The sequence below is a fragment of the Ambystoma mexicanum genome, chromosome 2q (genome assembly GCF_040938575.1).
Source record: "Ambystoma mexicanum isolate Mex_15411 chromosome 2q, UKY_AmexF1_1, whole genome shotgun sequence".
Classification (NCBI taxonomy): domain Eukaryota; kingdom Metazoa; phylum Chordata; class Amphibia; order Caudata; family Ambystomatidae; genus Ambystoma; species Ambystoma mexicanum.
In genome coordinates this window covers 615,108,030-615,130,671 of record NC_090924.1, presented here as the reverse complement: position 1 = coordinate 615,130,671, position 22,642 = coordinate 615,108,030, and the positions used below count along the sequence as shown (strand labels likewise).

General features: G+C 43.2%; 1 protein-coding gene across 2 annotated transcripts in view; it reads right to left on the bottom strand.

Moving 5' to 3' along the window:
• Positions 1-22,642, bottom strand: part of CCDC13 (coiled-coil domain containing 13) — a 1,886,344-nt gene that overhangs the window by 1,548,608 nt on the left and 315,094 nt on the right. For both annotated transcript variants that reach the window (XM_069647762.1, XM_069647761.1), the window contains exon 4: positions 966-1,108. In XM_069647762.1, the coding sequence (XP_069503863.1) occupies positions 966-1,108 (143 nt within the window). The remainder of the gene's footprint in view (positions 1-965; positions 1,109-22,642) is intronic.

Below are 22,642 nucleotides of genomic sequence, written 5' to 3'. Positions count from 1 at the left end.
AAGCACAAGGGTACAGGAGACTGGAAACGAAGAATTGGAATCAAGGAAAAGCAAACTGAACTATAGACTGTGACAAGAAAACTCAGAACTGAAAGTCTGGACCGGGGAATAACAAGGACTGAACTACAGACTGGTAACAAGCAATACAACGAACTGGAACTCTGGACTGGAATAGCAAGGGAAGGACGACAGACAGATAACATGGAAACTCAGTACTGGACTCTAGGAAGCTAAATGACAGGCAGAGTAACAGGGATGCAAGGGAGGGAGCATAGGGCACTGGAACAGAAGCAGGTTATGGAAACAGCAACAACAGGACATAGCAGAAATCCAAGTATCAAAGCACTAGGTGCGGGAAGTGCACTACGTTTAGTGCAAGATGCCTGTGCTTCTTCAGGGAGCTGCTTAAATAGTGACATGTCTTGTGCTGAAGAAGGCTCGTTAGCAGCACCTAGAGCATCTCACCTGAAGGTAATCTGCCTCCACAATCTCTGGTCCTGGGAAAGTGAAAGCAGGACTGATCTCTAAGGCTTCTGGGGATTGTAGTTCGAAGACTGCTGCATAGGACTAGCAACGTAATGAGAACAGCAACAGGTGCATTGTGGGATTTGTAGTTTGCAAAATTAAACAAGGCAGTACCAAAGTCTTTCAAACAGAAAGTAAAGACAAAAATATGTATAGGTATTGGACAGGTAGGATTATGGTGCTGAATTTTGAGTGCCAAATAGACCACAATGGGTATCAATTGGTATTCCAGTGGCACGGTCGTGATAACCATTTCCTTTTTAGAGTCATGAATCCCTATGTAATGGCATTTCTAGGTCACTACTATCTATTCTGGCCCCTAATGCACCATTATAATTATTGACGCACTAGGTGAACAGCCAAAATAGAGTACTTTTAAACTTTTGACCACTACAACACATTCCAAATGATATAGGGCACATTTGGAGAAAAGTTCTTACCTCTCTTTCAAGCTCCTTCACTTTGTTGCTTAGCTGTTTGACTTTAGTTTTTTCCTTTTCAGTTTCAGCCATCAGCTCCCGGTTTCTTTTGGATAACTCCACTATTTTTGAAGCTGCAACATCCCCTGCCAAACCAGCAGTCCCTATATAAAGGAAAATAATGAATTACTAAAGTGGCCTACAACACTGGGTTTGGCAGGATTTGCCTTCTATTTGTTTTAACACTTTAGAACAATGTCACATTCTAAAATGTCTAAAAACGATGTAATAAAGCTCAAAAGACGAATAAAAGGAACATAACTATGTTGGCTTTTCATCACACACAAGTGGGTTCTGTCTTTTGCATCATGGGGATGTCATCCATTAAAATGATCCTTGTTTGTCAACAAAAATGTTGTCTAACTTTCTAAAAGACACCAGTAGAGACTCTTATTAGGTGACACGATTAGGATGGAACAGAATATCTGTTCACAAACTAAATTAGGTAACATGAGTTTTGTTCTGAGGAAAATCACATGGTTCGAAGGTAGAAAAGAAAAGCGGTGTAACAAATAGAACAGGCCTACTTGGTAGAGAGCAGTAACTGTACTAGCAAAAAGAGTCTAATTTTATCACAAGTTGGTCTAACCTGTGCAACTCTATATCTAACATCAGAGAGGGTGAGACACAGGGGAGGAGCTGAACAATCAAAGGTAAGAACATTTCGTCAGGAAAAAAAGTGTCAGGATGGAAGGTTAACTTAAATGCAGTAAAGGGTCTAGTGACCCGAGTCCAGTGTTCAGTCCTTTCCCTACCTTATCATCTCCCGGGTCCTCTACAACCAGGGGAAGCTCGTTCATGTCTCAGGGAAGTCTTAAGTGCACCAGCTCACTGCTTTAAGGCTTGTCTGAAGCATATGATCCCAACGTTGAGCATTCATTCCTTCATACCTCTGTCGCTTTGATGGACTGCTAGTGGGGCTAGACCCGTTGCATTACCCAGTTTGCTCAAGGGATCTCTTCATGCATTCCTGAGGCCAGACCTGGACCTTTCTCTCTAGCTCTTAAGGTTTCTGAATGCTTTATGAGACAAGAAATAGAGCTTCCCCTCCCAGGTTTTCCAATGCTTTTAATGGGTGAGACCTGCATCTTCCCTACTTGCCGTAGGCGTTTCAGATTGCTTTACTGAGCGGAGGGCTGAAGTTTCCTGTCTTGCACTAGGGGTCCTTCTGGGAAGGCATTTCTTTAACCCTTCTAAGGTAATTGTCAAGCTGAAGTAATTATGATCAGCCAGTCAAGGGTTTCATCAAGGACGCACATTTCTTTAGTTGGTGCAGCTGGCTAGAGTACCCAAACGGCTACTCTGAAACTTCTCAAGCTTAGGGCCTAGATCCTGTGAGCCTTTGGGGAAAGGCTCACAATAAGTTCTGCACACTAGCCTGACCCTTTTGTACAGTATGGCTCACTTGGCTTACACACTTCCTATTCTGTAATTCTCCTAGTCTGTGCCCTATTGACCTGACCATCTCAGGTTCATTCTCTCCATCTTTTTTCTTTCTCCTGTATCAGGAGTTGCCTCGTAAAACTCACCAACAAATTACAAATGTAGTAAAAAAAGGAGTGTACTTTGGTGCAAGAAGTAACACCGTTTTATTCAGGGCCCCAGATGCAGCTGGGACAGCTAATATAAACAGATCGCAGAACAGAACTGCATGAAAAGGCACGGTCAAATGATTGCCCCTAAACTAGGAACTTGTATACAAAGCACAATAATTAGCATTTGCGATCGTGTGACACGAAAAACCTCCCCACACAAGATTGGCCACCACACTTTGGACCCTTATAGAAAAACATATATTACGATCAACTATTGGGTCCACAAACCTTCCCACACCGCCCCCGATTATACCTTTTGATGTCACAATCCACCCCCAACTCCCAGAGCACAAAATTAAGTCATTGAAACATTTGAGGTGACCAGCAGAACTTTAATAAGCTGCCCTTGTTGCCTTTTCCTGATTCTCATGAGAACGGCCGCCCACCATGACACCACCAGAGCCTTGAACCACAGACATACTGCTGCACAAATGTTGCACATCGGGGACACTCTAACCCTTTTCCCAGGGAAAACTTTCTATGGAGCAATTTGAAACTGCTGTGATTCTTGCCGGCTCCATTAGAAAATCGCTTTTCATAAATGATTTTGAATTATAAAATGGTCAAGTATTCATTATTCGCTGGCGGAACCTGTGAGCTCTAATCTATTGACCTCGAGAAATAACAACCACTGTGTACTCCTCTTAACGCTGGCCTGGATTGCAGACTCTGCATTAATTTACCTGCTGCAATGGCCTTTGCCGCGAAAAAAATGCTTGTACACATTTAAAGCAGATGCATTTCATTCTTTCACTGTGCATAATGTACTTACCTGTGCCCAAGCATTTGTGGATTCGTTTTATTAAGCCTTTAATTTCACATATAAACAGAAAGAGCCCCCTCCCCTTTTACAGTGCTACTCTCGCAGCTAAGTGTGTTCCTTCATACTGCGCTGAACTTGCCATTTCTATTACATTATTCCCCCATTTTATTAATTTATGAATAACTAAATATTTTTGGGCCACTCGTTGCTTTTTAGCAACTTCATCTTTATGCATCAATATTTTCCCCAACTGTGTCATGTCTCCTAGTCCCCTCCAAGCCATTCAGATCTTCCCCAACCCAAATACACACCCTGTCCCATCTTTTAGACATTGGGCCTCATTACAAGTTTGGGGGTAGCCTTACCGGTATAAACGGCAGGCTGCCGCCAAACTTGCACGTTTTACCGGCAACCGGGAATGGGCAATTGCTGGGGCATTCCGGCCCGCCGGACCTGGTAATTGCCCATTCCCGGGCACCGGAAAAAAATGTTCCTCATTCCTATTTGAGCCACATTGGGCTCAATGGGAATGGGGAGGTCGGATGCACTGGAACCATTCGTGAATGGTGCCATTGCATCCGACATGGGCTGCTTGCGGGTCCCGGTATGCCCGCCAGGTCAGACCTGGCGGGCGGGAAGGCACTCGCGAGCAGAACTCGTAGTTTGCTGGTCTGGGATGTTAAGGATTTCAATCAGGCGACACACACCTTGGTCTCGGCCTAGTATGCAGCACACGACTGAAATGCTTATCTTTTTATAGTGATTCAATATTGAGATTGTACACCACTCATATAACACCCCCTTTTCAAATACCCTGGGTCACAATGGACCATGAACCAGGCTGGTTGGTAAAATATAATATTTATTTTTAAATTTGAAAGAAATCATACACTTTTAATATGGGGAAGCAATCACCAATGGGGTGATGATTACAATGAGAATGTGAGCAATGCACTGGGTTTAACCTGCTAGTGGAACATAGACACAGCACAGCAGAATAGGAGCACTTTTTGGTTTAGGAAAGATAGCACCCAAGATAGAATTTCCCCCTGCAATGTTCCCTCAACCCACAATTAATCACTCTTAGTGGATAAAAAGAAGCAGCAGGTAATCAGGAATAAGAAATAGGAAACAGAATACAAATCTGACCTTCCCTCCCCAAATAGGAGAGAAGCACAGATTTTAAACCCCTTCAATGTTATAAAATGACACTAGAAAAATGACAAATAAATAATGAATGTGTGTTAAAAACCTTGAAGCAAATATAATTCCTCACTTAAGCAACAATGCAAAGACACTAACAATCACAAAGAATGGATTACTAAAAGCATACCATTCAAAATGAGTTCAAAGTTTAAAATAGATTGCAGCAAAATGACATGTGTGAAAGTTGCATTTTTTCCATTCCCGCCTAAAATTAACCAAACGGTTTTAATAAAAACGGGTGAAATACAGTGTTCAGAGTGCAGTGTAGAGGTATATCGCAGGTACAAAATGAAAGTGAAAATAAGTCTCTAGCTGGTAAATTGAGAGAGATATGGAAGGTAGAGAGGTTCGTTTTTAGGAAAATAGATTAGTGAAAAGAGAAATCGGCTTTAAAATTGAAAGGCAGATCTCACTTAAACTAGATTTAATGGCTAAGAAAAGAGGAACGCCACCCGTGAATATGAAAAGTTACACTGCAGTTGTAACCCTTCACGCAGTGTACCCCTTTTCTTAAAGGAATTTTTTTTTTTTTTTATTGTGATATAACCACATTTGGGTTTTTTTCACATTCAAAAGCAAAACATATATACATACAAAACATCATATTTATAAATTGTATCTGGATAACATTTCAAACTAATTTGTCACAATCCTTTAAAATTAGCGTATTAAAATTGAATTCATCACACCAACATCTAGTTTACCTGTAAAACAGTTTTTCCTCTTATTTCAACAATCAATCAACAGTATTCTGACGATATAAAACCTGTCAGTTGCAAGACCCTTAAAATATTTAGGGTCAATTTTGTTTCATGGCCCGCAATCATTCTTTCCCAGAAGGAATCGGAGGATAGTCTATCCAATGACCCAACTGAATTCCCTAGATAATCCACCCTAATTTTCCAAGTGCCTTTGCAGAATCTTAGTAGGTGCTCTAGCGTTTGTTTACTTAAATCTGAGCATTCCGTGCATAGACTCCGAGCCCCCTCAGTGACTCCCCATTTGGTTAATACTGATCCAGTTTTAATCAAGTTTAACCGTACCCTCATAAAATTGTGTCTTCCTTTTGGCTTGGGGAACTTCGTCAAGTATCTTGGTACTATACCCTGTTTTTTCCCGTACTTAAAAAACCCTTCGGGAATAGAGGATGATCTCACCATGTCCCCTGTTGAGATCCAATCTCTCAAAGATAAGGACTTCTTAACTTTCAGCGGGTTTGAACTCAGTGTTAGTTTATCTGATTCACAATAAGTCAGCAAATTTTCTGCTATCTTTTTCAGTTCTGTCAAAGTTAGTGAGGAATCTAGATTCATATTTTCTAGGAGATTTTCATATAGTGTATTTGTCATTGGCACCGTAATTGACCTATACAAGGACAGAAGTTTCCAATCTACTGCGTATTTTAAAGATTTTAATCCAAGCTCTATCTGAGGGTTGTCGTATGTAATCCTTTAGGCAATCCTAATACCTGTTTCCAAATGTAACCTTCTATTTTTTGCCAGTCTATTGACCACAACAAAGGTTTGGATTCGATTCCGTACAATAGTACCGGGATTACTTTGGCCACATAGAAGTTTATAATAGGCATAATCGAAAATTTACCATAAAGGCTGGCAATCTTCTTCATCTGGGCTATTAGTTGTGTCCCTTTAGCCAGGATTTCACCATACTGTTTCCCAACTGTAGGGGTTGCATACATAGTGATGCCCAGATACATTACTTCTTTTGCCACCGGTATCTGGTTACTGCCAATTGACCACCGATGTTTTGTTTCTTTGCAACCTTTCTGCTCAAAAATTACGATCTTAGATTTATCAGGGTTTACAACCAGGTCATTTAATTTCATGTACTTGTCGAGGGTATTCAACAATCTTTGTAGACCGATGGGAGTCCTATCTAGAAGGACTATATCGTCCGCATACATAAGCCATCTTACGGCCAAGGACCCCACCTTAGGGCTTATTAGTGATGAGGATTCTAGAGCAGCTCCAAAATCTCCCAGATAAAACTTAAAGAGAAATGGAGCAACCATACAACCCTGTCTGACCCCCCTACCTATACTTATATGTTCTGACAAATGTCCATCCATATTTAATCTTACTCTGGCTGTATTTCTTTCGTGAAGTTTTACTAGTATGTTAATTAGAGTTTTAGGAGCTCCTTGTTGTTCCAATTTGCTCCATAATTTATCTCGATTTACCATGTTGAAAGCGCTTGACAGATCGATAAATGCTCCATAAAGTCTTCCTTTATTATTTTTATCTTTCAGATTTGATAATGAAGCTAATATTATACCATTCAAAGAAGTTGAATGGCCTCTTCTAAATCCGGTCTGCTGTTTAGGGATTATGTTATTAATTTTCGCATATGTTTCAAGTTCTCTTAGTATCAGACTAGTAAACAACTTGCTTTCTACATCAAGCAATGTAATTGGCCTGTAACTAATAGGGTTTTTACGATCCCCCTTCTTGAAAATCGGGATTATAATTGCAGTCTTCCAAGAAGATGGAATTATTCTATTTGCAATCACTTTCTTGTACAAGGTATATAGGATTTCAGCCCACAATGTCCCATTTCCTTTGAGGACTTGATAAGTTAGGCCATTTGGGCCCGCGGATCGCGACGCCGAGGAGTTTGTGATCAAATTCAAAATATCCTCTTTGTCAAAATTTAAACCCCAATTTCCATTGTCACTTATATATTTTTGTCCTCCCACTGGTTCCTGATATTTTACGCCAAAGTAGGTTAACCAACTTGCTTCCGACACATTATTCGTCTGAGCAATGGTTTGATGTATTTGGGGAGCATTTATTAGTGACCAGAAGTTTCGCGAGGAATTATTTTGTAATGCCCGCAGCATCTCTTCCCCATCTTTCTGCCATAGTTTTCCTCTATGTTGTCTAGACCAACTCTTCAAGTCATTTTTAATTTTTTTTGATTCTATCTCTAGCTCTAGTAAACTTTTAGCGCGTTTCTTAGCGAGTCTTAGTTGTTTTTGCGTCTCGTGTTTTTTGCCCAAACTGCTTCGTCAAAAAAGTATTTGTGTACTCGCTGCAAACTCTTTTGGGTACTTGACGGGGGATCAATTGACCACAGGAATTCATGAAACCGTGATGGGTGACAATGCTGGTGCAAAATACTTTGTTCTCCCCAGTTAGAAAATCCCTCCAGGGCTTTGTTTAACCGCTCTCCTTCCCTCTTGTATTTTATCAACCGATTTTTCTGTACATTGACTTCTACTCTCTGGTCCCAGATCTCTATTTTTTCCTCACTACACCAATTTAGATGGGCAACTAATCGCTTATGGTCACTTGTTCCACCATCGGCCACTGAGAAATGTATAAGTGTCGAAGCAATCTGTTGATAAGAGCATATAATCCAATGTCGATTCTGATGAACCCCTCTCCCACGTTGTGGTCGATGGAACATCACCTTCTATGGAGCCATTTAGGAATTTTAAATTCCAATCCTCAAAGAAGTTCGACCATTTTCTCCCGTTATTCGTTGCTTCTTTCATTTTCCCTGTGTGGCATTTGGAATTGATACATTGCAAATTTAGATCTCCTGCAACCAATATGTGTGCCCCAGGGTACGTTATATTAATGTCACAAAGGGTTACCGCAATTGATTCTAGAAACTCTGAGAGTTTTTCCCTCATGGGGTTCCAGTACAGATTCACAATTATTATCTCCTTAACTGGAGAGCTTTTGGGGGGAGTGACCACTCTCACCACCAGTATTCCTTCCTGTTTGCAAGATAACATTGTTATTTCTTTAAATAGAATTCTTCTACAGGCAATCAGCAAACCTCCCGTCGGTCTTCCCTTGGCTTTGCAGTTAGCTGGTTGTGCTATCAGTGCAAAGCCTTCGAGTTCCGGGGTGTTTACTAACCATGTTTCCTGTAGAAGGATCAAATCGTTTCCCCCAAAATAACAACGCACTCATTTTATTATTTTTAAGTGAACTAGATCCCCGAGAGTTCCAACTAGTGATTCTCAATTTGTCATTATTAAAAAGACCTTTGTGATACACCCAACTTCTGGCAGACTTGCATAATTATCTCTGGTAACATTGACCAAGATGATGTTTGTGACCCATCATTGATGATATTTTCGTTTTTTCCCCGATGGGTTTCATGCAGTAAGGAAATATTTCCCTGGTTTAACCCATGTTCCTCCGTTTCAATCATTTCTATTGCGTGAGATGGCAATTGCTCATGCACTTCCAAACCCACCTCCCTTAATCTTTCTTGTAAATTTAAAAAAGCTTTTACCCCCAATTTAGAAACAAATCCAACTTCGACTAAGCTGATACATTCTGGTTTAGGAAAACGAACATATTCAATGTCTTTTGTTGAAAATAAATATAATTCTGGAAGTTTTTTGACCAGTGATAAAATCGAACTCCTATTCAGTGGTTTACCAGACTTTCGATTTTCCTCATTAGTAAACCACAGTCTCGGGATTGCATATGGATTTGGATCATCTTGGGGATTTGTTATTCTTTCAATTACCATTTCGGAGGATGAGTTTCTCTCCGGGGCATTAATAGTCTCTTCTTTTCCTACCTCTTTGGTTTGATCAAGGTAATACGTATTCGATGTTAATATTTGGTTACGTATTGTATCCTCTGCGTGTCCCATCCTAGAACTTTGGGTGACCACCAAATCTCCAGTCTTTGTTTTTGTTTGATTGAATATTGGAGCAATTCTTAAACCAATCTGGGTCTGCATTGGTACTTTGAAAGCATTTTTCTGTTTTTGAAGAAATATAGGAGCTATTTTTAAAATCTTCCCTGTAGTCTCTGATCTAATCGAGTCATCTCGTGATTGATTTCTATCCAGGTCAGCCATTTTTCCTTCTGTTTGAGTACTCATTGATTTTTTTACCATGTGTGCATCCCCCTCTGCTTCGGGAATTCTGTCAGTCTCGAGTTTTTTCCTTGGTTGTTTTTTGGGTTTATTTACCCTGACAGTTCTTTCTTGTTGTGGAGAATCATTACCTTTGGTTCTACCATCTTTGTCCGAGATATTTTGATTCTCGATGATTTTTGCAGGATCTGAAATCCCCTTGACGAAGCTATTTATCTGTGATTTTTTTGATCCATTATTCTTCACATTTTTTGTTTTCTTTTCTTGTCGACCTCGTAACTTTGAATCTGTATTATTTTGCTTTTGGTTCTTCCGCCTTTCTCTTCTCCTTCTCTTATGAGATTGTTGCGAACTCTTCTTCCACATATGGTTGTTTTCTGCCTCCACTTCATGATTCTCAATAACTTCCCGTCGATCTTCCGCCAGCTGTTCCACCGTTGACTCAGCAATCTGTGCCAATCGGCAGAATTCTTCCATTATTGATTCGGATAAGGGAGTATCATCCCCAAGGATATTCAATTCAGGGACTAAGACTTTTGTTTTAATTGCTAGATCTTGATTTAATGAAGAAGTCGATACATTTCTTTCATTCATTTGCAATAACAAATCCTTGATCTCCTTATTCTCACTCGTGAGGGAAGTCATTTGGTGCTTAATTTCCATTAAGTCTCCACTATGCTTTATGAGGCCATCTTCCATCTTTATCATCAAGGGTATAACTGAACAATTTATTACATTGTTTTGGCCTACGACTGAAAATTCAAGTTGTTCAATATCCTTTGTCATTTCCATTAAAATCCCTGTGTGGGTCTGCACATCTTTTTTTAGAAGGTCAAAAACCTTCACCAAGGAATTTAGAACAAAATTTAAAGCCGAGAGAGAGGAGTCACCATCATTTGGGTTTTGATTCTTGTTTCCCTGTGTCATACTTGGTATTTGCACCGGTTGATCCAGTAAAATTCCATCAGACTCGACCGTGTCCCCTCTCGATACCACTGTTGAGTTTAATCTTTCCTCATGCAGTTGTATATTCTGCGCCGAACTCAACAGATGATTTGGGGTCCTTGAAAGTTCCATAACTGGGATGAGTAGTTCAGATCCACTGATCTCCGTTTGTAAGTTGATGTTTTGATTTAAAAGTTTTAGGGAATGTGGCATAGGTCCATTTAAAGTTTCTTGCGCAGATTTCTGAAAATAATAATCAATAGTCCCTTTTATATTAGTTGATGTCAGAGTAAAATCTTTCACCTGTCTAAATGGGGTGTTCCTTGTTGAGTCCCTTAAAATTTCTCCCTCCGTTAATTTGTCCACTTGAGGTTCTTGATGAATTTGTGCCTCTATTATGTTGTTATTTCTTGTCAAGGTAATCGGAGTTTGAGAACTTACGGGATTCACATCCTCATGCAGGGAATTTTCAATGTAGGAACCATCCCACTCTGGAGCTCTTAGATCGTCAACGTGTTGTCCACTCCTTAGATTGTATCGGGCCATTTCTTCCCCCTTCGTTGACTGTGAGAATTCGGCCAGAGAAAAATGGGGGATCAAAGGAGTAGAATCTCCCACAGTCTCCCCCCTTTTTTTACTTTATATTGTCTGAACCAGGCCCCAACCACTTCTTTTCCGCTGTCCACTTCGAATTACCTAGGCTCCAAAATTCCTGTCAGCGAACGGCGGATTTTCCAAGAGTAATCTCTGGGGCTCTTGTTTAAGGAGACTTATAAAGGGGCTTACAGCTTGAGACCGCTGCTGTCTAGTACTAAATGACAACGGCCCACCGCATATAGGATAAGAATTTCTGGACTACTACCCTTCGAATCCTCAACCTAATGCCCTTTGTCAGTATCAATATCGAGCCCCGGTTGACTCGCTGTCGGTGGCTGTAGATCAGATCAGGGTGGCTGCCGTTAGTTTGGTCAGTTGGTTATATATCAGTAGACCCTCCAGCACTGATACTGGCACTTATACGAGGCCCACCAAACGTAATAATCTATCTCCGCGAAATCGCTGGAGATAGCGGGGGTCGCCGCCGCAGGCTGCCTCAGGCCGCTGCGGACACTCACCTCTGTGCCTCTGTGCTCGCGGGTGTGTGAGGATCGCTTAAAAAAAAAAAAAAAAGAATGCTAGGCTCGCAGCCGCGGGCTGCTTCAGGCCGCCACGGACACCCACCTCTGTGCCTCTGCTGCCTCGCGGGTGCGCGGACACGCCTCACTACACAGAATCTATCGAACTGAGCTCACTCTCCACTCTTCGCTCCGACGCTCCGATGCCGCCGATACCGCCGATACCGCCGTCTGCTCACCATCTGCTCACCATCTGATGGAGAAAACCCAACGGTTGTCAGGTCCTGGGACGTCCTGAGACTTCCTGCTAGAGGAAAGGACCCACACGCCCGAACACGCTTTGCTCGTCACTCGTCGCCGCAGTCAAGCCGCACTGAAAATCTGCACCAACGAGCCACCAGTGTACAGAGTGTCAGCCGCTTCCGACCGCTATTTCCTGTTTCATCACTACGGCTTTTAATTTATTTAAAACACAATATCGCTGATGACTTAGGATCTATGCAAGACAGAAATGAAAAGAAACGTGGCGCTAACACTAGAAATCAAGGGCAAGGTTGCACGGATAATTCTAACAGTTTTACAAGTTATCAGGATAGGGATAGGATGGCTTAGAGATTGGGACAAGGATAAGGCAAGACAAGATATACTATGGGTTCAGATGGGATAGGGATGATACTTACAGTCCACTTTTAGTTTGGGATTTTGGACCGTCAAGGGTTCTGGTCACTACACGGAAGGACGCCTGGCAAACAGCTGGGCACTTCTGGACTGGCAATTCTGGTCACTGGATACTAAAGATCAGCCGGATGGCAGGTTTGCAGGATGCATGCAGTTAGTGGGATCAGGATGCTTCCCAAAAACACCACAGCTTTCCCCTTTTTAATGGGAGATTAGTGGGTTTTCAGAATTGAGGCCTTGCTGGAGCAGGATCAGCAATGTTTTGACCTTGCAGTGGGGATCAGGAATCTGGATGGATGGAACAGGAACGCAACGCAGGAACATCAGGTAGAGTGTGTGTGTCTGTCCCTAGAGTCTTTGTCAGGGACTCTATTTATAATGCCTAGTGACATCATCAAAGTATATGACTGGGGCAGGCTTAACTAAACACGCCTCTAACAACGGGATTGGACAAGGCTGATAGTCTCCGCCTCGCTCTCAGCTGGTTGGATTTCAGAAAATGATGTCAGATTTATGGTGTGAGTTTTACAATGTCCAAAAACTTCCCACAGTTATTTTAACTAAAATCCGATTTTGCCACAAACATACATTTATACAATTGCAATCTCTTAGCAAATTATATACACAGGTTACATATTATGTGCAGCACATTGTAGTGCAATCCTCCAGTCCGTGAGACCTTGTTTTGCCCTTCCACCAGTTTTTCGGGATTTTCAATGGGAATTATATTACTCAAAATTCTATAACTTTATACATGGGTGTGGATTATCATAAGGGATGTATGTACAAAAATTTGCATTTGCAACACGGATGCTTTTCTTGTGATCCGCCATACTTCGCCATTTCTGTCCCCAGAAAGAAAGCCCATAAATTCATTTTTACACTTTGTAAATCTTACATATTTACAACGTCTTGCTGCAGGGATAAAACGTCTTTAAAGTTTACTTATAAAATGGACTTTGGAAGCAAATGGCAGTCCATGTCACTGGATCATTTTTTTTCCTTCCTTCAACTGTTACCAACTGTCATTTCCTCCAAAGCAAGGTGGGGGTTTCTCAGCTTAATTGAAGGTTTTATTGCCCCTTCACACTTCACAGGTTAGTGTCGCAGGACTTGTATTGTCCCAGCCTGGAGCACAGACGAATGTCTGACTAGCGTGTGAACTTTATTTGTCCTGGCCCAGTCAAAGTTTTTCAGGCTGGCAATTATCACTTTCGTGTCCTGGAAGTTTATGGTGTGTCTCCCTTCCTAGGGGGAAGTTTCAGGGCTGGCAACTGGAATAACTGTTTTCTTTTGGGAACTTGCCAATTCAGCCCATGTGTTTTAAAATGTTTATTTTCCTGTTTTGGTTCCTGAATTAAAACAAACCTGTGGAATGAGATAACCCATGTATGTATTTTCACCAGCCACAAACCCCTTCGTATTGCTAGGTAATGGCAGGCTTTCCTTCAACAGTTTACTTTTTAAATGGGCATTTTTCTCCTTTAGTTTTGCAAAAGCCAATTTTTACACATGTGTTGAAAATTGCTGGCATTTCCTTTCAAATTCGATTTTGTCATCTGACTTCCCAATATTGCCTTGCAGCCATAGTTAGTTTCTTATACACAACAGGCTATACAAGGCAAAAGTCTCCTGGAATGGACATGTGTACAGAGCTATGATTTCTTTTGCAGGGTTCATTCCTTTGACACTTTATAACACAAAATAAAGTGTTTCCTGTGCACAACAGAAAGTGAAGTTTCTTGTTGATTTCTCTAAGAGTTGGTTTGACAGGACCTGCCATTCAGGGATTATGCCTGGTTTTGGTGAGGCTCAATGAAATATCCTACGCATGGCAGGGCCTTTTTAAATCACAGTAGTTTTTAAGACAGAACAGATGGAATTAGTGTCAAAGCAGCATTTTTAAAGGGTGAAAACATTTCATTTTGAAGGGGAATTTTAGGTTTTCAGCAAAGCAGTGCTGCCTTTTCACTTGATTCCATTTATATGTTTCAGAAAACACTGGCACGCTCCTTCAGTGTGTCCCCTTGTTTCATCCTGCCTGAAGTGTGCTTGGCAGGTCGGTGCAGCCATCTTTTTGTTGCTGCAAACCGCAGTTTTGAGGTCCTGGTGCGCACAGGAGCCAGCGCAGCCATTTGCTGTTTTGTGCAGACAGGCAGCTTGGTGATGTGGTGAAATACTGTTGAGATGGTCAATATATCCCACAGGTAACAACGGTACCGGCAAGCTTACTGGTACCGTTGTTACCGGACCGGCAAACTTGTTATGAGGGCCATTGAATCCAGAATTCCTTATACTTTTTCAACATCAGCGGGTTGTATAAAAACCCATCCATCAGGATCCTCCCCATCCCTTTCCTACATTATTTTCTTCCTGCTCTTCACTTCAAAATTATTTTTATCAACACTCAAGGGTAACATCAAATGTCCTTTGTGTTTGTTAAAATATACTTTAAAAATGTTCTTAAAAACTCAGAAGGTGATGACAATCAGTATTAACATGGGGACAGTCACTCAAAACAATCCGGAAAGCCAGGCGGGCACTCCCCCTGCCGTCCCCCCTTGCTTTCCAGCTCTCTGCTTTCCCACTTTCCCTTCCCCCCTCATCCTTTCTTCCGCCCCGTCACCTATTCACTGCAGGAGTTGTCTTGACTCACTATGGTTTTCACCATCTCCGACCCGTTTACCAACGCTTGGATAGGACTATGGACACATTGACTTTGGTGCTCACTTTCTCAACTGTCATGCAGGACCTCCCTGGATCTCCTACTTATATTGGCCCTGAATCATGCTGTGCCCATCATTTTCTTGAATCCTTGTCTACATTTATTTTGTTCCCTGCAACATTGTGTGTTTTATTGAACTCTGCAACTGTAGTTCGCTCTCCCCTCTGCTTCTCTGCTCTTTTTCAGTGTTTTATTCTCTGTTCTCTCCTCCCTTCTCCCTCTCTCCTCCCTCCCTTCCTCCTTTATTTGTTTCTTTGGACTTACTCTATCAGAATTGTCCTTGGATCTAGTATGATAGCAACAATTGTTTGTCCCCCCAACCCCTATAAAGCACTAGCTGAAATGTCGTCAGGCCTAGTACGATAGTTGCTCATTTTGTTCCTCTCCCTCCTTTCTCCTCACCTCTTCCTCACCTCTTGTAATATTCCGTCTCTACCAGAAATGTCGTCAGGCCTAGTACGGTAGTCGCCTGTCTGTTTCCCATTCCCTTTCTATCTGTGTCTTAGCTCTTGCACCATCTGAAATGTCACCAGGCTGAGTACGATAGTTAATTTCACATTCTTGTTGCACATGGCCTGTAAGAATGTCATTGTATTTTCCTTTGTTCCCTCCCTTGCCTTGAAGCGCTTTGAAACACATTGTGTATAGGCGGTATATAAATAAACTATCATATCATGTGAATACTCTGTCCAATCAGTCTTTTGCTTGCACTCCATTAGCCTTGCTTGTCATCTTTCCCTGGAGTGTCCATATCTCTTGTATAGCTGCATTTAAGAGTTCCATTGGCGGCATCACTGTTGGGTTTGCGGTGCAGCAACTTAACCCAAATATTGCACAGACACCTCCTTTGATGGCTTTTACGAGTTCCAGAACAAATCTGTTTTGAAGGGCCACCAAGCGCAAAGCCCTCATTTCTTACTTGATTGCATTTAACCATTTTGCTGTTGAATTAGCCAGTTGCAATAGCCTGTAACAGGTAAGCTACAGCCATTTTCAAAATCACAAAATATTACAACACAACATTCATCACCATACTGCGCAAGTCCTCCTGACTCTGCAGATTCAAGCCTCAAATCATGGCGATTTAGAATTAGCTGCAGCCTGTATTCCTGGAAATAACAAAGATGTAAAAGAAGAGGAAGCTTTAGAGAATAGCCGGTAGTCATCCGTACAATTGAAAGTCTTTGCCACGTTAAGAGGCAAAGTGAATTTTGTGACACGTTGAGAAGCAAAGTGAATTGCATGAACCGAACTGTGTTGAATGAAAGCTGCAAAAGAGAAGCTTAGAGAAGTTCAAAGAACTATTAAATTTAAGGGAAAATTAGCTACAGAAAGGTCCGGCACCATGTGGGTGCTCATTTGAGAGACTCTAGTTGATTCCCGGAAGGCCTTTGGAGAGCTGCAAGAAAGGAGGTCAAAATGGTTATACAGGGGTCTAGCAAAATCTCCTGTACTGTCAAAAGATGTTGACCGGCACATATTTGGAAAGCTAAGGGAGATGAATCCCACATAGGGAGAAAAGAGGAAGAACTGTGTGGTTGGCAAGGGTGAACTCGACAGAGGGATGCCGATATAAAAGGGGCAAAGCCTGATGCCTCAATGAACATTGTGTTGACAAAGAGTGAACCTGATAGAGGGATGTCCACAGTGAACTGTTTAAAAAGACTTCTCAGAAATGTGCCAATTTCCTTCTACCTTAGAGAGCCCCAGCTCTTTTGCTGGACTATAGGACTTTTACTTTTTATCCTACAGAGAGTGAGACCTTTTTCCCACTCCTTCATGTATTTTTCTTTGATTTAAACACTGTGTTTCTTTTGGTCTTGGAGTCTGACAACCTCCATAGGCATCATCTTTTTACATTGTGACACACACCACCTTCAGTGCAGTGGCACAGGGAAGTCCTTTAGATTTACCAAAGGTTTAAATACCTTCTCTTGGATAAACTGCTCTTTCCAAGAGCAGTATTGTGAAATTGACTTGGCTTACCTTGTGTAACTTTGTAGACCCAGCACACACTATCTTCCATAGAGTGCTGGAGGGGTTACTTAGTATCCCCTTTGTCTACTTTCTCATGTAACATCTACTTTCTCATGTAACATTTCTATGTTACCCTTTCTACAATTAATGGCTGGTGGCAGTGGTTTACTTTTTCCTACCATTATGTGTTTTTACCGCGGGCTGCGTTCGCACCCATGGGTGCCCATTTTGTCAAAGTGGCCCTGGTCGTCTTTTTTCACCATTTCTTTTTGGAAAGGTCCTTCTTGAGATTTACTCTGCACGCCAAACCAGGTTTGGTCCCTTTGTGCGTTTTGTATTGGCAGGATTCACTAGTGAAGTCTGCCCCTGTCTCCAGTGTGTCTGGCAGGGAAGGAAGTAAGGGAGGTGCACGAAACTCCATGTGCTTAGTGTCCTTGGTTACAGGAATGCACCCAAAGGTGATTGGCCAGCTGGCTGTCCTTGGAGGACAGCCACCCTGCTGTGGGAGTGGCTGCGAATGAATGGGAGATACTTGCATAAAAGACTAGGTCTTTTGCAAGGAAAGCAGAGTCGAAAACTGGACTAAGGAATCAGAAGAAGAACTTGGAAGAGAAGCTTGCTACAACTCCTGGACAGTTGGTTTGCCCGATGAAGCCTTGCTGCAGTGCCAAAGCTCCGAATTCACCTCGCCTAGAGAAGCCCTGCAAAGGACGACTGCTCCCTTTGGGTTGGTGGGACCAATCACCCCAAGACGAACTCGACTGAAACCCCCTCTCTCTGCTGGCTGTACTTCCATTGCTGCTGCAGGAACCGAGTGCCAGGGGACAGGAAAACCAGAATTGAGTGCATCATTTTTCAGCTGGCCCCGAGCTCTAAGAAGATCCTCCGGAATTTCTCGAAGCAGGGCTGACCAAGCCTGAGCCACCTCAACAGAGTGCTGGACCCCAGAAGCAGGGAAAGTCGACAAGGTGTCCAAGAACCGCAGTGGTTCTATTTGCGAGAAGCTGGAACCGCAAAGTGCCGCTGATCCGAACTTTGCCAATTGTTGCTGCCGACCTTCGAATCAAAGTGGAGGAGTCCCCAGACATCCTCCCTCTTGTCCCCACGAGGCCCAGGAACAACAAGATCTGCAGAACTACAACAGGAACAGAAGCCAGCTGGAACCATTTCTTCAGATCTAAGGTACTGTGAACTAAGGGGTACTTACCTCTTGTTGTGTAGCTTGCTTGCTCTCAGTTGAGACTTGCATTGGCTGACCTTTACATAGGTGCTTGCAGCTTTGCCCATCACAAGCCTCCCAGCTTGTGGCCAAACAGTGATTTCTTTTTCAACAAAACTCTCTTAACATTGTGCAAGACTTTTCCTTACCTTCAAGAAGTGCCTCGGCTCCTCTAGCCTTTGCTCAAATGACATTGGCTGTCTTGGCTCCCTGAAGACTCTTCTAACCTCTGACTTGGGGCCTCATTACAAGTGTGCCAGACCGGTAACAACGGCAGCCGCTCACAAACTTTGACGAAAGCACCGGCACTGTTGCACACAGTGCCGGTGCTTCCATCCTCCCCATTCCCATTTGAGTCCTCTGGGACTCAAATGGGAATGGGGAGTTACATTTCCGGCGCCTGGCTTCACGGATTGCCGGGACTGTAATGCCTAAGTGATTCCCTAAAGCGAGGCGCCAAAAAAATAAACCACACAACTCCGGCGGCAACCTGCCGTTTTTACCAGCACAGCTACCGCCGGAGTTGTAATGAGGCCCTTTGTGTTTTAACTATCCCTCCAAAATGTCATAACTACTTTACTTGTTTAGCTGGGAAAGGGTTAATCTACAATGCATTGCAGGATTCAAAAGTGCTTACCTGTTTAAAGAACGTGTTAACCATTGTTTTCTTCCCTAACCTTTTCCTTTTTGCCACAACTTCAGTATTACCATTTAAGTGTGAAAAGTGATATATTAATGTCCACAGTGTCCTAGCAATTGAAGTCACCTCAAGGTGTAGGAAAATCTGTGTGCCATCCGAAAAGGGTATCTACTTACTTATTGAACTGAAGGAGTGTATTTTGAAGTGTATTTTTATTATTGCGAATTGCTCCCTTTTAAAGAAAGCTTATTTTAAAACTGACTGTTAAATTAACAAATCGTTATTTTTGAATACTTGTCACTGTGAAACTCTATGCTTCAACCCTACAGCTCACATTGACCCCTCTCGAGATAAACCTGGCTGCTCAGTCACAGTACCAACATGTGTAGTACAGGCCTATACCAAAGGTTGGGTTAACTATTGCCAAGAGGACAAGGCTGGTGTAGTCTCCCACAGGGTTACTACATACAATCTTGCCTAACAAAGACATTAAGACTTGTGAATGCCACAGGTGAAACTGATCTGAGGAAAGCCATAGTGAACCAGACAGAGGGAGGCAAACATTTGAGAAGGGTCTGAGCCGGAAGAGGCGGATCGAAAAGTGAAAGGTCCTCACCCATCGACACGTGAATGTAACAAAGAAAAGTGTTTGAATACAAGCCATAGTGAACCCGACGGAGAGAGGCTGATATTCGAGAGAGGTCTGAGCCCGGAGGAGGGGCACCCCGCAGTGAAAGTCATCACCCCATGTACTTACGAAAAGGAACTTTTTGTTTATTATTTTGAACGAATCAGGTCCTCGGAGGCAAGAGACTTTTTGTAGAAAAGAGACTTAACCACCAGATGTCCTGTTACTCTGGAGTCCCGCCTTGTCCCATGCTCAAAACGTGGGGAGGGGAGACCCCGGCTACCGCATCCCGACTTATTATAGGTGAACACTTCTTTCTTTCTTGTGAAACCCTATCCCACACACTTTTTGTATTTAGTTGTAAGGATTGGCAATAGGTTTTTCTTAATATAGGCCCTTTTATTTGCCAAGACGCCACTAAGACGGTTTTATTATTATTTGATAGTCGTAGCTTGCTCCCCTCTTAGATTTAGGTTTAGATTAGGCGTTTTTAAAGGCTCTCACCTGGACGCATATGTGCGAGGAGGACTATATTAATACACTACCTGTGAATGCTCGCCCAAAAACATGTGTGGACAGAGTTTTGTAGCTATTTGAACAGTAAAGCTGACTTAGAGCTTCTATCCTTGCCTGCGTCACCGAATCGGGCGGATGTGCAACCCGGACTATGAGCAGCCTCACTAGACCTGATTCGCTCTTGGAGAATGTGCCCGTTTATTACTTATGCACTGCTTGTTTTCCATGATCTTAAGTATGAAATGCGGATTGTCGATGTAATGTTAAATGCACCTGCTACTGTTCCTTGCCAATAAAGTAAAAAAAAAAAAGATTAGGCGTTTTTCTCACCCATTTATACAGTTTAATAAACACCCTTGAACTGTGATCACTTGTGTCTGTCTTTACTTTTGCCATTATGAGTGCCTTACACCTACCAGGGCTTTTCTCACATGTGCTCTGCAACGCTTTTGAGTGTGGCTTCTCTTCTTACCTCACTTTCTTTGTTCCTCTGCGCATACGCCCCTCACTGTTCCTGCTGGGCTCCTGCAAACACCCAGGACCCCTGTGCAGGCTTCTGGCATTTTTGCAGCGTGTCTCTTCTCATGCACAGCTTTCCACTTCTGTCTTCTTGAGCTGCTGGCTCTACGACAACCTCTGCAGCCCCATGCTTTCCCGGTCTCTCCTGTCCGAAGCAGCTCTCTCCTTCCAGCAGTGCCTGCCAGCCAGCTGTTGCGATTTGAATCTCCCGGCTACAGGCCTGTGCTCATGACAACTAGAGCGCAAGGGAAGGGTAATACAATGCCTTGCCTGATGGTGCCCTGACACTCCCCCGAAGGTTGTCTCCCCCCATGTGATCCTCCCTCATATAGCCACCCCCAAGTTCAGTAACAGGTAGCGGCTGCTGTCCCCTGGCCACATGGGGATAGGTCACCGCCGGGAAAGGTGTGATGACACTATTGGATTCATTACAGTATGCTTGTAACATAGTATAAAGGTTGACAAAGGAGGAGCAGAGCCACGTCAACTGCTCAGAAGGGAAGCTGAGCAGCCGGATGTGACCACAGACGGCACAGATGAGAGCCCGGTGAAGCAGATGGTCGGAGCCCAGCCCCAGGAGGCCTTGACAAGGTACTGAGTCCCGAAGCAAGTTAAGGGGCTGTGTGGGTGGGACGGGGGGAACAGGGACAGTTACCAGGTGGGCAGAGGTGGCTCTAGTCTCACCGGAGGGGTAGTAAGTTGCTAAGGTGGCACGCGAGAAATAACAACAGAGAAGAATTGTCTGGGTCCCTAACAGTTACACAGAGGCAAGCCATCTTCCTTGTGGCAGTACTTGGCAGGAGAGTGAACCAAGTCTGCAAAATCATCAGAGAAGAGAAATAGGGGTCTGGGACACACACCAAATAAAGAGAGAAGTACAAGTCATCTTCCTTGTGGCACTACTTGGCAGGAGAGTGAACCAAGTCTCCCAAAATACAAGGACAGAGAAATAAGGGTCTGGGACCCACACCCAAACCAGGAGAAAGATACAAGTCATCTTCCTCGTGGCTGGACTTGGTAAGCAAGATGACCAAGTGGGCTAAACTGGGGAAACCTGGGTCAAGGATCAAACTTCCACATGAACTATTAAGAAAGAAGGAAAACAGGGAGACAAGGATCATCATGAGAAGGGAGTCATTCCCCTTGAGTATCGATGAGGGTAAAGTAACTGTGAAACCAATATACCAGAAGAAGGGAGTCATTCTCCTGGTAGTGTTAGAGCTACAGGGAAAAGCCAAGAAGCCTGGGGAAGGGAGTCATTCCCCCAGGTTGGAGGAAAGCCACAGTCAAGAGAAGGGAGTCATTCTCTTAATAATTAAGAGAACTGAGTACAGAACCTTGAGGCCAGGGAAAGGTAGGCATTCCCCCTGGCAAGACAAGTACTGTGTTGAGAACAAATGACCCAGGGGAAGGGAGTAATTCCCCCCTTGGGTGAAGAAACTATGAACTTTCTGATACAGAGTATTATAGCATTGGCAGTTGTGATGAATCCAACAATGCCGTCACTGACTCTCTGGAGGGAAAGGCAGAAACTTCCTGACTCTGACCCTGGGGGTGACTATCTGCGGGAGCACCACATGGAGGAAGGCCGACTCCAGGGAGGTAGGGAACCCATAGTGCGAAATAACCTGAAACCTTCACACCTCATGACGCCCATACACAAGTACAACATACCTGTATGGCCTATTGCAGCATAGAGGACGAGATGCCAGGGTTTTTCAGCCAAACACCCTGTTTGCCTTTGCCTCCCTATATAAGTACTGAGATGAGGAAGAGAGAAGAAGCAATGAAGAGGACTAGTGGTGGGGAAGCCAACAAAGCGCTGTAGTCTTTGGAAACTTCTAACTTCTACCAGGAAGTTTAATACCCACACAGCTAACAGACCAAAGTGGTTGTCCAGAGGCAGAGTGGTGTTGTGAACTGTTCATACACCACTGAGAACGTTGAAGAAGAGCAAGCCATGGGAAACAGTGCAGAGGCTTTCCTGAACATTGTATCAAGAAACCGAGAAAGAGAGAGGCAGCCGAGAGACGACTGAATGCATGGCAAAGTGGAAGGCTGTCAGTAATCCATGGAATCGCTGACGAGGACGCGAGTAAGCATAGAAGTGTAAGCTGCAGCACAGTGGCGAGTACAGACGGCGTGAGGAGAAGCCACCCTTTAAACGACCTGCCGCCTGCTCACCGGGAATAACAAAAGCCGCCCAGAGCAAGAGAAAACAGAATGAAGACCGACCAGCTGCC